General features: G+C 45.5%; 1 protein-coding gene across 3 annotated transcripts in view; it reads left to right on the top strand.

Moving 5' to 3' along the window:
- The window catches only part of mtmr2 (myotubularin related protein 2), a 95,305-nt gene extending 82,054 nt beyond the window's left edge, over positions 1 to 13,251 (top strand). For 2 of the 3 annotated variants that reach the window (XM_038817759.1, XM_038817760.1), the window contains exons 13-15: positions 5,084 to 5,197; positions 7,693 to 7,869; positions 10,052 to 10,254. In XM_038817759.1, the coding sequence (XP_038673687.1) occupies positions 5,084 to 5,197; positions 7,693 to 7,869; positions 10,052 to 10,213 (453 nt within the window). In that variant the 3' untranslated portion in view covers positions 10,214 to 10,254. Of the gene's footprint in view, positions 1 to 5,083; positions 5,198 to 7,692; positions 7,870 to 10,051 lie in introns of all 3 variants that reach the window. The other variant, XM_038817761.1, reaches the window with a different exon arrangement.
- The last annotated feature ends 604 nt before the right edge of the window (positions 13,252 to 13,855 follow it).

Here is a 13,855-nt window from a genome sequence, read left to right as displayed (position 1 = left end):
TTTGTTTCGAATCACTAGCTTTCGGAGCACTGCCACTTCCTCAGGTGAATGAAGAGGTAGGTTCCACAAACACATATATAGACAAAGTCAAAGATGTAAGACGATACTTTGAACACGAGTCTTTGCAGATAATTAAGTTTATAGGTCCAAATGGAGCAACTGGAGAGAGGGATAATCACAGGTTAAAGAGGTGTGTATTGTCTCAAGCCAGGACAGTTGGTAGGATTTCACAAGCCCAGGCCAGATGGTGGGGGGGTGAATGTAATGCGACATGAATCTAAGGTCCCGGTTGAGGACGTACTCATGTGTGCGGAACTTGGCTATTAGTTTCTGCTCGGCGATTCTGCATTGTTGCGTGTCCTGAAGGCCACCTTGGAGCTTACCCGAAGATCAGAGGCAGAATGCCCTTGACTGCTGAAGTATTCCCCGACTGGAAGGGAACATTCCTGGCGATTGTCGCACGATGTCCGTTCATCCGTTGTCGTAGCGTCTGCATGGTCTTGCCAATGTGCCATCCTTTCCTGCAGCGTATGAGGTGGACAATGTCGGCCGAGTCGCACGAGTATGTACCACGTAATTGGTGGGGGGTGTTCTCGCGTGTAATGGTGGTACCCATGTCGATGATCTGGCACGTCTTGCAGAGATTGCCATGGCAGGGTTATGTGGTGTCGTGGTCGCTGTTCTGAAGGCTGGGTAGTGTGCTGCAAACAATGGTTTGTTTGAGGTTGCGCGGTTGTTTGAAGGCAATAGTGGGGGTGTGGGGATGACCATGGCAAGATGTTCGACTTCATCGATGGTGTATTAAAGGCTGCAAGGAAGATGTCATTGTTTCTTTGCTCCAGGGACGTACTGGACGACGAAGGGTACTCTGTTGATTGTATCCTGTTTTTGTCTTCTGAGGTGCGTTTTTTTTTTGCTGTGGCACGTTGAAACTGTCGATCGATGAGTCATAGAATTTCATAGAATTTACAGTGCCGAAGGAGGCCATTCGGCCCATCGAGTCTGCACCGGCTCTTGGAATGAGCACCCTACCCAAGGTCAACACCTCCACCCTATCCCATAACCCAGTAACCCTACCCAACACTAAGAGCAATTTTGTACACTCGGCAATTTATCATGGCCAATCCACCTAACCTGCACATCTTTGGACTGTGGGAGGAAACCGGAGCACCCGGAGGAAACCCACGCACACACGGGGAGGATGGGCAGGCACCGCACAGACAGTGACCCAAGCCGGAATCGAACCTGGGACCCTGGAGCTGTGAAGCAATTGTGCTATCCACAATGCTACTGTGCTGCCCATAGTCGAGCGCCATATCCCATTCGTACGAGGGCATCTTTCAGTGCCTGTAGGTGTCTGTTATGCTCCTCCTCGTCTGAGCAGATCCTGTGTAACGGAGGGCTTGTCCATGGGAGATGGCTTCTTTAATGTGTTTAGGGTGGAAGCTGGAGAAGTGTAGCATCGTGGAGCATTAAACAGTCAAACAAATGATAGCTCTGCCCTACCCGACTGCCCCCAGCTCTGCACTTACCCCACTGCCCCCAGGTCTGCACATACCCCACTGTCCCCAGCTCTGCACCTATCCCACTGTCCCAGCTCTGCACCTGTCCCGCTGCCCCCAGCTCTGCACCTGTCCTGCTGCCCCCAGCTCTGCACCTGTCCCGCTGCCCCAGCTCTGCACCTGTCCCGCTGCCCCCAGCTCTGCACCTGTCCCGCTGCCCCCAGCTCTGCACCTGTCCCGCTGCCCCCAGCTCTGCACCTGTCCCGCTGCCCCCAGTTCTGCACCTGTCCCGCTGCCCCCAGCTCTGCACCTGTCCCGCTGCCCCCAGCTCTGCACCTGTCCCGCTGCCCCCAGCTCTGCACCTGTCCCGCTGCCCCCAGCTCTGCACCTGTCCCGCTGCCCCCAGCTCTGCACCTGTCCCGCTGCCCCCAGCTCTGCACCTGTCCCCGCTGCCCCCCAGCTCTGCACCTGTCCCGCTGCCCCCAGCTCTGCACCTGTCCCCGCTGCCCCCAGCTCTGCACCTGTCCCGCTGCCCCCAGCTCTGCACCTGTCCCGCTTGCCCCCCGCTCTGCACCTGTCCCGCTGCCCCCAGCTCTGCACCTGTCCCGCTGCCCCCAGCTCTGCACCTGTCCCGCTGCCCCCAGCTCTGCACCTGTCCCGCTGCCCCCAGCTCTGCACCTGTCCCGCTGCCCCCAGCTCTGCACCTGTCCCGCTGCCCCCAGCTCTGCACCTGTCCCGCTGCCCCCAGCTCTGCACCTGTCCCGCTGCCCCCAGCTCTGCACCTGTCCCGCTGCCCCCAGCTCTGCACCTGTCCCGCTGCCCCCAGCTCTGCACCTGTCCCGCTGCCCCCAGCTCTGCACCTGTCCCGCTGCCCCCAGCTCTGCACCTGTCCCGCTGCCCCCAGCTCTGCACCTGTCCCGCTGCCCCCAGCTCTGCACCTGTCCCGCTGCCCCCAGCTCTGCACCTGTCCCGCTGCCCCCAGCTCTGCACCTGTCCCGCTGCCCCCAGCTCTGCACCTGTCCCGCTGCCCCCAGCTCTGCACCTGTCCCGCTGCCCCCAGCTCTGCACCTGTCCCGCTGCCCCCAGCTCTGCACCTGTCCCGCTGCCCCCAGCTCTGCACCTGTCCCGCTGCCCCCAGCTCTGCACCTGTCCCGCTGCCCCCAGCTCTGCACCTGTCCCGCTGCCCCCAGCTCTGCACCTGTCCCGCTGCCCCCAGCTCTGCACCTGTCCCGCTGCCCCCAGCTCTGCACCTGTCCCGCTGCCCCCAGCTCTGCACCTGTCCCGCTGCCCCCAGCTCTGCACCTGTCCCGCTGCCCCCAGCTCTGCACCTGTCCCGCTGTCCCCAGCTCTGCACCTGTCCCGCTGCCCCCAGCTCTGCACCTGTCCCGCTGCCCCCAGCTCTGCACCTATCCCCCTGTCCCCAGTTCTGCACCGACCCCACTGCCCCCAGCTCTGCACCTATCCCACTGCTCCCAGCTCTGCACCTATCACACTGTCCCAGCTCTGCCCCTGTCCCGCTGCCCCCAGGTCTGCCCCTGTCCCGCTGCCCCCAGCTCTGCACCTGTCCCGCTGCCCCCAGCTCTGCACCTGTCCCGCTGCCCCCAGCTCTGCACATACCCCATTGCCCCCAGCTCTGCACCTACCCCACTGCCCCCAGCTCTGCACATACCCCACTGCCCCCAGCTCTGCACCTATCCCACTGCCCCCAGCTCTGCACCTATCCCACTGCCCCCAGCTCTGCACCTATCCCACTGCCCCCAGCTCTGCACCTATCCCACTGCCCCCAGCTCTGCACCTATCCCACTGCCCCCAGCTCTGCACCTATCCCACTGCCCCCAGCTCTGCCCCTGTCCCGCTGCCCTCAGCTCTGCCCCTGTCCCGCTGCCCCTAGCTCTGCACATACCCCACTGCCCCCAGCTCTGCCCCTGTCCCGCTGCCCTCAGCTCTGCCCCTGTCCCGCTGCCCTCAGCTCTGCCCCTGTCCCGCTGCCCCCAGCTCTGCACCTGTCCCGCTGCCCCCAGCTCTGCACCTGTCCCGCTGCCCCCAGCTCTGCACCTGTCCCGCTGCCCCCAGCTCTGCACCTGTTCCAATGCCCCCAGCTCTGCACATACCCCACTGCCCCCAGCTCTGCCCCTGCCCGCTGCCCCCAGCTCTGCCCCTGTCCCGCTGCCCTCAGCTCTGCCCCTGTCCCGCTGCCCTCAGCTCTGCCCCTGTCCCGCTGCCCTCAGCTCTGCCCCTGTCCCGCTGCCCCCAGCTCTGCCCCTGTTCCGCTGCCCTCAGCTCTGCCCCTGTCCCGCTGCCCCCAGCTCTGCCCCTGTTCCGCTGCCCTCAGCTCTGCCCCTGTCCCGCTGCCCCCAGCTCTGCAGCTGCCCCGCTGTCCCCAGCTCTGCCCCTGTCCCGCTGCCCCCAGCTCTGCAGCTGCCCCGCTGCCCCCAGATCTGCACATTTACCCCCCCCCCCCCCCCCCCCCATCTGAACAGCTGAGACCCTACTTCACTCGTCAGGACGAGTTGGCATGTGAAGACGGGTGTGTTTCTGTGGGGATCAGGGGTCGTTGTTCCGCCTCTCCTTCAAGAGTTATGAAGATGTTGGCATGCAGTTAGGTCTGGTGGCTTGGCATAGAGAAAGCCCCGTAAGTCAGCAGTGCCACCGTCGCATCGGACATTGGGAAGCTCTGAGGTTACAGCCCACAATGTAATCGTAAAAGATGGAAGAAACTCATTTATATTCTCAAAATATTCCTTTAAAGCCTGGTGAGGTTGTAATCCTTGCAATGTCCCAACTAAACAACTAAATGGAACAAAATATTAAAAGCATAGAACATGCACAGGAACATTAAAGATGGTTATTAAACGTTCATATGTTTTGGTCCTGTCCAAAGCCGGAGGATAACTGGAAGCAGGTTTTTAGGGTAATCTCTAAAGTGGTGCACGTGAAACTGGACCCGGGCCCTTGGGAGGCTATATTTGGTGTGTCGGACCAGCCGGGGTTGGAAACGGGCGCTGAGGCAGATGTTGTAGCCTTCGCCTTGTTGATCGCTCGAAGGCGGACCTGTTGGGATGGAGATCAACCTCTCCGCCCTGTGCCCTGGCGTGGTGGGGGGACCTGCTAGAATTCTTGACTCTTGCGAGAGCCAAATTTGAACGGAGGGGAAGGATGGAGGGGTTCTACAGTTCGTTGGGGGTTATTCATTATGCACTTTCGACAATTGGATCATATCGAACATTTGGGGGATTGGGGGGGGGAGGGGGGAGTTGGGAGAGCTGGGGGCTGGTACTGTGTGTGTTAATGGTGACTGTGGGTGATTCGGGCCAGCAGGGTAGCGCAAGTGAATAGCACTGTGGCTTCACAGCGCCAGGGTCCCGGGTTCGATTCCCCGGGAAAAAATGTGAAAAAGGAGGAGAATGAAAATATTTTTTTAAAGAAGAGATGATTATTAGATTTCTTAGCCTGAAATAGTTTGTGTGCTTCTTCTGACATGAACAGCAATAGGATAGTGCAATAATAGTGTGACACAGATTTGTTTTGCTGTGCATTACAATAGCCAATTTTAATTATATTTCTGATCATTTTTATTTCAGTTCCCAACTGCCTTTGAATTTAATGAGTTTTTCCTTGTAACCATTCTTGACCATCTGTACAGCTGTTTGTTTGGAACATTCCTTTTAAACAGTGAACAACAAAGAGTAAAAGAGGTGAGTCTGACTCCTATAATCCAGTTCCTGGTGTTAGACTTTTTTGTTATATAATATATGTTGATCTTTGTAATAGTGTGATACTATGTAATTGTTGAAGCAGATACAATAATACAAATCAAAATTACAGGTAATGGGGTTTTGATATTTTTTCAATATCTACTGGATACAAGTTCACCATGCATAAACTATAACTAATTTGGTCTTTTTTCTTAGACTTATTGTAGCACAGAAGGAAGCTATTCAGCCCATTCAGGCATGCTGGCTCTTTGGAGAGCAATCTAGTCCGTCCCATTCCCCTGAAAATGTATTTCCCTTAAGGACCCATCCCAGTTTCCCTTTGATTTGACAGGAGACACAGATTGGATCCTATCAGGTTACTACCTACATCAGGTGGGTAGGTTGGCCTTGTGTGGCCAATATGTAGCCAAGTTTTGTTGAATTTTCTGCTGGCTTTGGTTTCCAGCATAAATAGAACAGAAACAGTTGAAAATCACCTTACTGGTTCAGACAAGAACCAACATCCCATGTCTCCAATTCCTTGGATTTTCTGACTGTGCCACCCATAAATTTGAAGGAAAATACATCAAGCCAAGAATAGGAATTGGCTGCTCTCAAGAAATCATGACTATTTTACTCTCACCCAGTGGAAAATCTCGACTGAAAGATTTTTTCAACCAACAGAGCGGCTTTTCTCATCGAAGGAATTCCATACTATAAGCACAGCTTTGTCCTAAACTAGATTCCTCTATGTAACATTCATCACAGATAGTCCACTATCTCATAATCATACAATGCTCCAAAATGTTTTTTAAAATTTATAATAATAGAACCATGGTCAGATCCATTAAATAATTTGTTGGATTCTGATGCGTAGACCCAAAGTGGTGCATGTCCCTGAGGAAGTCCATTCAATAGATTTCCAATTACCTTGTACTAGATGTGATTAACCAACATCTTCTCAGCTGCAAGTAATTTTTCTGTGACTGAAATCTGGCACTCTCCACCTATTCAAGCATTCAGTCCTAATGTGAGAGTAGCAGAGAAGTCATGATAAATCAAGCAGCCTTCCTTCCAGTCCACCTGAATTGATTACAGCATTAAAAAGATTATTTTACTCCAAATGAACCAGAATAGCAGAGACAGTTGGCTTATAATCATATATTAAATGGGAACCAACAAAGTGATACAAGTAGCCGCAGTGTCAATGTCTTCCATGCCGACCTTGCAGCCTTCTCTCACTCAACCACCCCCCCAACCAGCTGGGAGGGTTTGTTCCTATGAATTTAATGAGCTTGCAATGCAGTCTGTAAATCTGTTATTCATAAATGCTAATAAAAGGAGGGATCTCAGCAGGGCCCATTAAGGGGGGGGGGGGGGGGGGGGGTCCCACTCATTAACTTCCTTAAAACCGCCATGCTTCCTTTCCTTTAGCCAATTACCTCTGCAGATCCATATCTTAGTTTTGATTCCTGCTGACCTTGGTTTATAAATTAGTCAATGTTATTAGAATCATAGAAATTTACAACACAGAATGTGGTTATTTGACCGAGGGAGGCGTCTCTTTGAAAGAACAATCTAAAACTAATCCTTCTCCCGCCAAAGTCTTGTATCTTCCTCTACTTCCAAGTTAACTTTGGAAGATGCAATAGTGTCTGTTACAATCACTCCCTGTGAAAAAGCATTCCATGCTTCAGAATATCCCAGCCTAAAGAATTTACTTCTCATTCCTCTTTAAAGTGATGGTTTTAAATTAATCCTTGCTGTTGATTCCCCAAATACAGCAAATAGGTCCCTATTCACTTTTACCAAAACCGGCAGAATTTTTAATGCTGCCATCATCATCTCTGCTGCGAAGAAAATAGTTCTAGTATCTCAACAGGCTTCTTAGAACTATAGTTTCTGATCTCTGGCATTGCCCCTGTGCAGCTATGCTGCATGCCCTCTATATGGCTTTATTGCCCAGTCTATAATGGATGCAGTAAATTAAACTAAGTTATATGCAGATTAGCTGTGGACTAGATAATGTCTGGTTAGATGTATCTTCACTTCACTTCACTATCTCATGTTCCTTTTGCCATTGCATATAACCCTGCTGATCCCCATCCATTGATCTCTGTTGGAGATTGCTTGTCCCTGGATGGCAGGTGTATGTATGATTGGGTTCAACTCGTTTCCATGCTGTTTTGAGGTACAACCACTTGGGAAGAAAATAGCAAGCTAATTTTTGGATACTGAGCTGACTATTGTGTGTGGTGGGGGGAGGAAATGTGCATCTCAAAATACTTGGAAGAAGGAATAGAGCAGCCAATTAGCACAGGGAAAATTTCTGTTGATGACAGATGTACACAGCAATGTTTCAATGTTCTCGTTTGAGATAGCAATAGTTTATAAAGAAACAGGGAATATGTGATGTAAATTAGTTTCTTGGAAAGAATGCAAGATGAAATCTATTTCCTGCAAAATCAGTATCTAACCCTGAATTTATTTTACAGGGACTGCAAAAAAGTACTGTTTCATTATGGGCTTACATAAATAGCCAGCTGGAGGAGTTTATCAATCCCCTCTATGTGAATTGCTATAACCATGTGTTATACCCTGTGGCAAGCATGCGCCACCTAGAGCTCTGGATTGGCTATTACATTCGCTGGAATCCAAGGATGAGACCACAGGTAATCATTTTGCCTGTATTGGTTTAATTGTGTGAATATTGAACTGATCAATAATGTAAGTCAAAAATGCTTAAATTCTTCTTGTGGAGGTTATTCTGAATTATTTTGAACCATTTTCTATCTAGAGTGCTTATCAAAACTTTGTGTTGTATAAAAGCAGATGCATAAGGTTTGAAAATTGAAAGTTTATATTCAAAACCATTTTTTAAAAACTGTCTTAGTTATTGATCTAGCTTTCATTTTTAACGGGATATCATCAAATTAAGGTGTTTTGCATTTTATTCATTTAAAGCTAAGTATTATAAATAATTTTTAAAAGTTGCCTAAAATTCTAAGATGTGGAGATGCCGGCGTTGGACTGGGGTGAGCACAGTAAGAAGTCTTACAACACCAGGTTAAAGTCCAACAGGTTTGTTTCAAACACGAGCTTTCGGAGCACGGCTCCTTCTTCAGGTGAATGGAAAGGCTTGTTCCAGAAATGTTTATATAGACACAGTCAGAGATGCCCCGGAATGCGAGCACCTGCAGGCAATCAAATCATCAAAGATGCAGAGAGAGAGGTAACTCCAGGTTAAAGAGGTGTGAATTGTCCCAAGCCAGTTCAGTCGGTAGGCCTCTGCAAGTCCAGGCTTGTTGGTGGGGGCCGAATGTAATGCGACATGAATCCCAGATCCCGGTTGAGTCCGCAATTCTAAAACAATTCTAAAATTCTAAAACACTGGCTGAATCGCTGTATAAAACTTACTAACACCATCATTTTCATCTATGCTATAAATTCCACACTGCTTATTCCATTCTGTTCCTCCTCAGCTATCATCTCAGACTGTTCACCACCTTGGTATCTAATTTGACCCTGAACTGAGTTTCCATCTCATACAAAGATCACCTACTTCCACTTCTTTTAAATCATTCATCGGCCTACCTCAGTCCATCTGCCATAATTGTCAAGCATGCCTTTTTCACCACATGACTCAATTATTCCAACACACTGCTGCGTGGATTCCTATTCTCCATGAATTTTAGATAATCCTAAGGTCTATTGCTTTAACCCTTTCCCACACCAAGTTCCTTTTATCCATCACCTCTGATCATTGGCGCCTGATGCCCCAACACCTCAAATTGAAAATGCTCATCCGCAAGTTTATATTTCATCATGACCTTGTCATTCCCTATCTCTATTATCCTCCAGGCCTTAAGTCAATCCCCTACTCATCTCACCCATCATCGATAGTATAACTTTCAGTCATCTGAGCCCCATGCTCTGGAATTTTTTCGCAAGACCTCTACATCTCTCTATTTCCCGTTCCTCCTTCTCTTCCAAAGTTCCTTCCTGATGGCATCTGTTTTAGTCAGATTGCACTCCTGAGGTGGTTTCCTTCTTTAAATGTGGTACTTAAATTCATATTGCAACTTGTACATACTGGCAAAAAAAAATTTAAAAATCGATTTTGTACTCCAATCTACGTATTTAGTAGGCTGCCATTGGTTTGAGGCCAAAATAGAACATTGTAACTCAATATATTCATTCCAGTAAGATTGAACACTAATTATTTTGAATGGAAACTGGAAATAATATGAACTACAAATTAATTAAGTTAATCAGACTTGGTTAAATTAACAAGTTAGCCTGCTATTAAGTTTAAGAAAAACCTATATAGTTTGATCAAGGATTTGCTCTCTTCATTTAATATTAAATGTAAGAACTTCCTGTTGGAGCATAATTATATTCTTGAAACTTTTAAAAATTCAGGATGTCTTGTAGCCCAAAATATTAGCCAGCAATTTTCACATTCATGCTTGCATATTGTAGGAGAGTACACTGAATGCACTGCCTGGAAAGATAACAGACTCAGATTAGTAACGTTCAAAAGTGAATTGAAAGGGAAGAATTTGTAGGGCTATGGGGAAGGGAAACTGGACAACCTTTTCAAAGGATGAGCACAAGTTTCTTGGGCTTGAATGGTTTCCAGCCAAAAAAGATGCTATGATTGCAATGGTGGAATACCTTTAATAAAAAAAACAGTTCTTCATATTTCTCTCATATAAACAATATATCACACACTTATTTTTGGAAGGATAAGAAGGGTCATTCTGATTATTGATTAACACAGGTATATTGTCAAAAGATGACTATAAAACCAAATTCTATTCCATTTTAATTGCTTTTTTCCCCTGAATACAGGAGCCTATTCATCAGCGTTACAAGGAACTTTTAGGGAAACGAGCAGAGCTTCAGAAAAAGGTGGAAGAATTACAGCGAGAAGTTTCTAACAGATCAGCTTCCTCATCAGAGAAAGCTGGCTCACCTTCACGTTCAGTTACACCTGTACAGACTGTCATCTGAAAATCAAATTCATTCTGTGGAAGATTTCATAGTTGTTAAAGACAATTTTAAGCAAAGGTTTTCTCATGCTTGAAGAAACATTCATTCGTATACACTGGCAATCATATATAAACAGGTTTCTGTAACTTGTATTTATAACATTTTTATATGACCAGTTATAACACTTATTTGCCAATTGTCAGCAAGTAATTGTCGGCAAGTAATTCAACTGTTCCAAGTGAATAGACTTTGACGTAGTTTGTCCATTTGCAAATGGATATTATTTATTGCACTGATACGTTCTAACTATTCTTAACCTTAACTCTAGGATTAATGCTAAACTTTACAGGGAAATAACCAGTATGCGTGTATGTTTTAAACTGTTTAACTTTATTTACTTTGACTCTGCAGTTTCAAACAGTCAGCTGCATTTCCTTGCTTCCATCCTACACCATCCCCTTAACCTGGAAGATAGCAAAGTATTTGCTGGAAAAAAAATATTGATGCTATATTCAATAAAACAGAAATAAAAAGCCATTAAAAAGGACAGAAAGGACTATTAAATGGGGAAGTTAATTGAGGTTGGAGATGGGTGATTTACCCAATGTGTGCTATATAGAATTGTTTACTACTTCACTGGAACTTGTTTTAATATGACCATACTTATCAAATTTATACTTGCCTAAATCAATTTGGTATTCTCAAAATGTTGCCATCGATTTTGCACTGCTACAAATCTGCACTGGTAGGGTAATCCAGCTAAAATGGTGAAAGACCAAGGACGATGTTCTCTGGCCTCCATGCAGCGTGTTTCCTGGCAGCTGGAGGTGGCGCACCGTTGGCCGGCGGCGAGATCTTCCAGTTCTGCCACTGTCACTGGTATTTCCCATTGAATCCACCTCATGCCGCCGAGAAACCCGTGGCTGGAGGTGCGCCATTGACGGGACCGGGAGATCCTGCCGCGGCGAACAGCCGGAAGATATCGCCCCAAGTACAGTACTTTTCAAATCAATAGTATGTGTTTATGTATTATAAAATATAAATTATGCAGATTGGATTTTCAGAGTAAACTACTTGTCATGGTTGCAATTCTCAATGTGTGCAGCTAGTGTCATAATTTACTTCTATTAGCTGCCAGTCTCCTTGAATCCTCTATTTAATCTAACATTGAGCATTTTAACATACTTGAACAGAAGTGTTTTTTAAAGCAAGACTTAAAAGAGGACTTGTGCTTTTTTCTTAAATTGTAGTTTTGCATATATACATATTGAAGTTAGAAAATTGTTCAGCTGCGTGTTGTTAAAATATTTGGTATTTCCTGAATAAACTGGAAAATGGTGAAGTAAAATTTATAAAAAAAAACAAAGCTTGCATTGGAGAAGGCAAACTGCTTGCATCTTTTTTATCTAACTGGTTCATCATTTGCCTGCAAAATTATAACGTTAAACCGGAAATTCAGGAACAACATTCTTCAGGTACAGCAAACATAACATAGTGCAGCTTCTATGCAGATTAATACCATACATAGAAATCATACTTTCAGGGATTATTAACAAAGTTTAGTAACCTATCCAATGCAATATTTTATAATTTGTCTGCATCTGTTCCTTCTAAAAAGTAGGGCACTGGTGAATAGTTGAGTGATCCAAATGTTTTTGGAACTATTCAAATCAAACCAGTCTATGTTAGAATTGAAAACTTCACTAAGTGACTATCCCTTCTCCAAATGTTTAGGTTCCAGGTTAAATTGATACCAAGTTTTGGATGCTGACTTTATGAAAAGCATTAATTTCACTTTTTAAGTGCAAGATTGATTAACAACTTTTTGCCATCCACATTTAAGTCTGTTGGTATGAGCCTGTTGTGCAACTTGTTGCCAATGTTATAGGTTAATAATTATTGCTACATCAGCAGTATAGTGAAGGTTGTTCAGCAGCTGGAAGCTTTAGAGTTCTCTCCTTAAACCTTGCCGTCTCTCCACCCCTTTCTTCCTCTAAGACGCTACTTAAAACCTACCTCTTTGACCAAGCTTTTGGTCACCTGCCATAATATCTGCTTATGTGCCTCTATGTTAAATTTTGTTTTATAATGGCATTGTGAAGTACCTGGGGATGTTTTATTCGGTCAAAGGCACAAGATAAATATATATGTTAATATCCATCTGCACCCTCTCTAAAGAGCCAATAATTACATTTTAGGATAATTTTAATTGCTATAACAATGTTTAAATTCACTGAATATTCAATCCAAAATTTTAGCCAAATTAATTCTACTTCATTAATGTGGATGCAAGGATCATAATTGCTGTTCATCTAAATTAGATCGGAAAAACTTTTAAATATCCATTCCTTTGAGATCTTAATGATTTAGGGATACATGGTTTTCTAATAAATTCCAAATGGTTAAAAATAATGTAATTCAATGTCGTTATTTCAGTGATTAATAAAAACTTTAGTAGTGTGCCTGTTAGTGGCAAAGAAATAACGTAAGATAGATCAAGTTCAAACTTCCTTTATTTTGCCTTTTATTGATGCTAAAGCATATTTAAAATGGGAAAACAAAATTGATATTCCTTAATTTGGCTTGGTCAACCTTTTATTTTCAAAGAATGAAATATTCAAGGTATAATTTGTGAGGTGCAATAAAGATCGGGCTATGCAACATGCATGATAATTGCTTGGTGATGGGGAAATGTGTTGAACATTTTCAGATTAAAAACTAATTTCTGGGCAATTGGTGTGTTTGAGTAAGTATCCTTCCAGGTAAATGTCACAACATTTACTATTGTGTCCTGTGGTGTCAGAAACTGTCATAAAATACAGACTGTCCAAGCTGGAGTTCTTTTGTATTTATACTTCGTAGGAGCAAGCACTAACAAACGCTTACAGTCATAATTTATCTGTTCCATTTATAATTTATCTTTTTCCAAACATTATCAAAGTTTTCTATGGTTTTTTGTTAAGGTGTTACACTTATCGTTTCAAATGACTTATTTGGCTGCCTCGGGTTCAAACACTGTAATGAGAATGTTTTGTGAATATAAAAAAAACTGAAGTGTGCTAATTTAGTTCAATTGTGTTTTGTTCTAAACTACTTATAGAATATATAGAAGCATAGAATGGCTCCTGCAAGGAAGGAAGCTGTATAGCATGTCACATATCTGTGCTGGCTCTCTGCTAGAGCAACTCGTTGACCCACACCGCTGCCTTTTCCCATCCACCCTATAAATATTTTTATTATTATTGTAGTTCACTTACATATTTGAAAAATGTGAAACACCTCAACTTAATTTCTTACACTTTTAAAAAAAGTTAAGCAAGCTTAATGCTCATAGATATACTGTGTCTTGACTTCTGATGGTGTCCATGGACTGAGTGGTCGCACACAGGGCGGCTCCTGCTTGATGGTGTTGGTTTTGGCCCTTTTCACCTGTGAAAATTAGGTAGATTCGGCAGAAAAGTGGAGCGGAAATCATAGAATTTACAGTGCAGAAGGAGGCCATTCGGCCCATTGAGTCTGCACCTTCCCTTACAAAGATCACCCTACTGAAGCCCACATTCCTACCCTATCCCCGTAACCCCCACTTAACATTTTTTGGACACTGAGGGCGATTTAGCATGGCCAATCCACCTAACCTGCACATCTTTGGACGGTGGGAGGAAA

Source organism: Scyliorhinus canicula, chromosome 14 (assembly GCF_902713615.1).
Source record: "Scyliorhinus canicula chromosome 14, sScyCan1.1, whole genome shotgun sequence".
NCBI lineage: Eukaryota > Metazoa > Chordata > Chondrichthyes > Carcharhiniformes > Scyliorhinidae > Scyliorhinus > Scyliorhinus canicula.
This window is presented reverse-complemented; position numbering and strand designations above follow the sequence as displayed.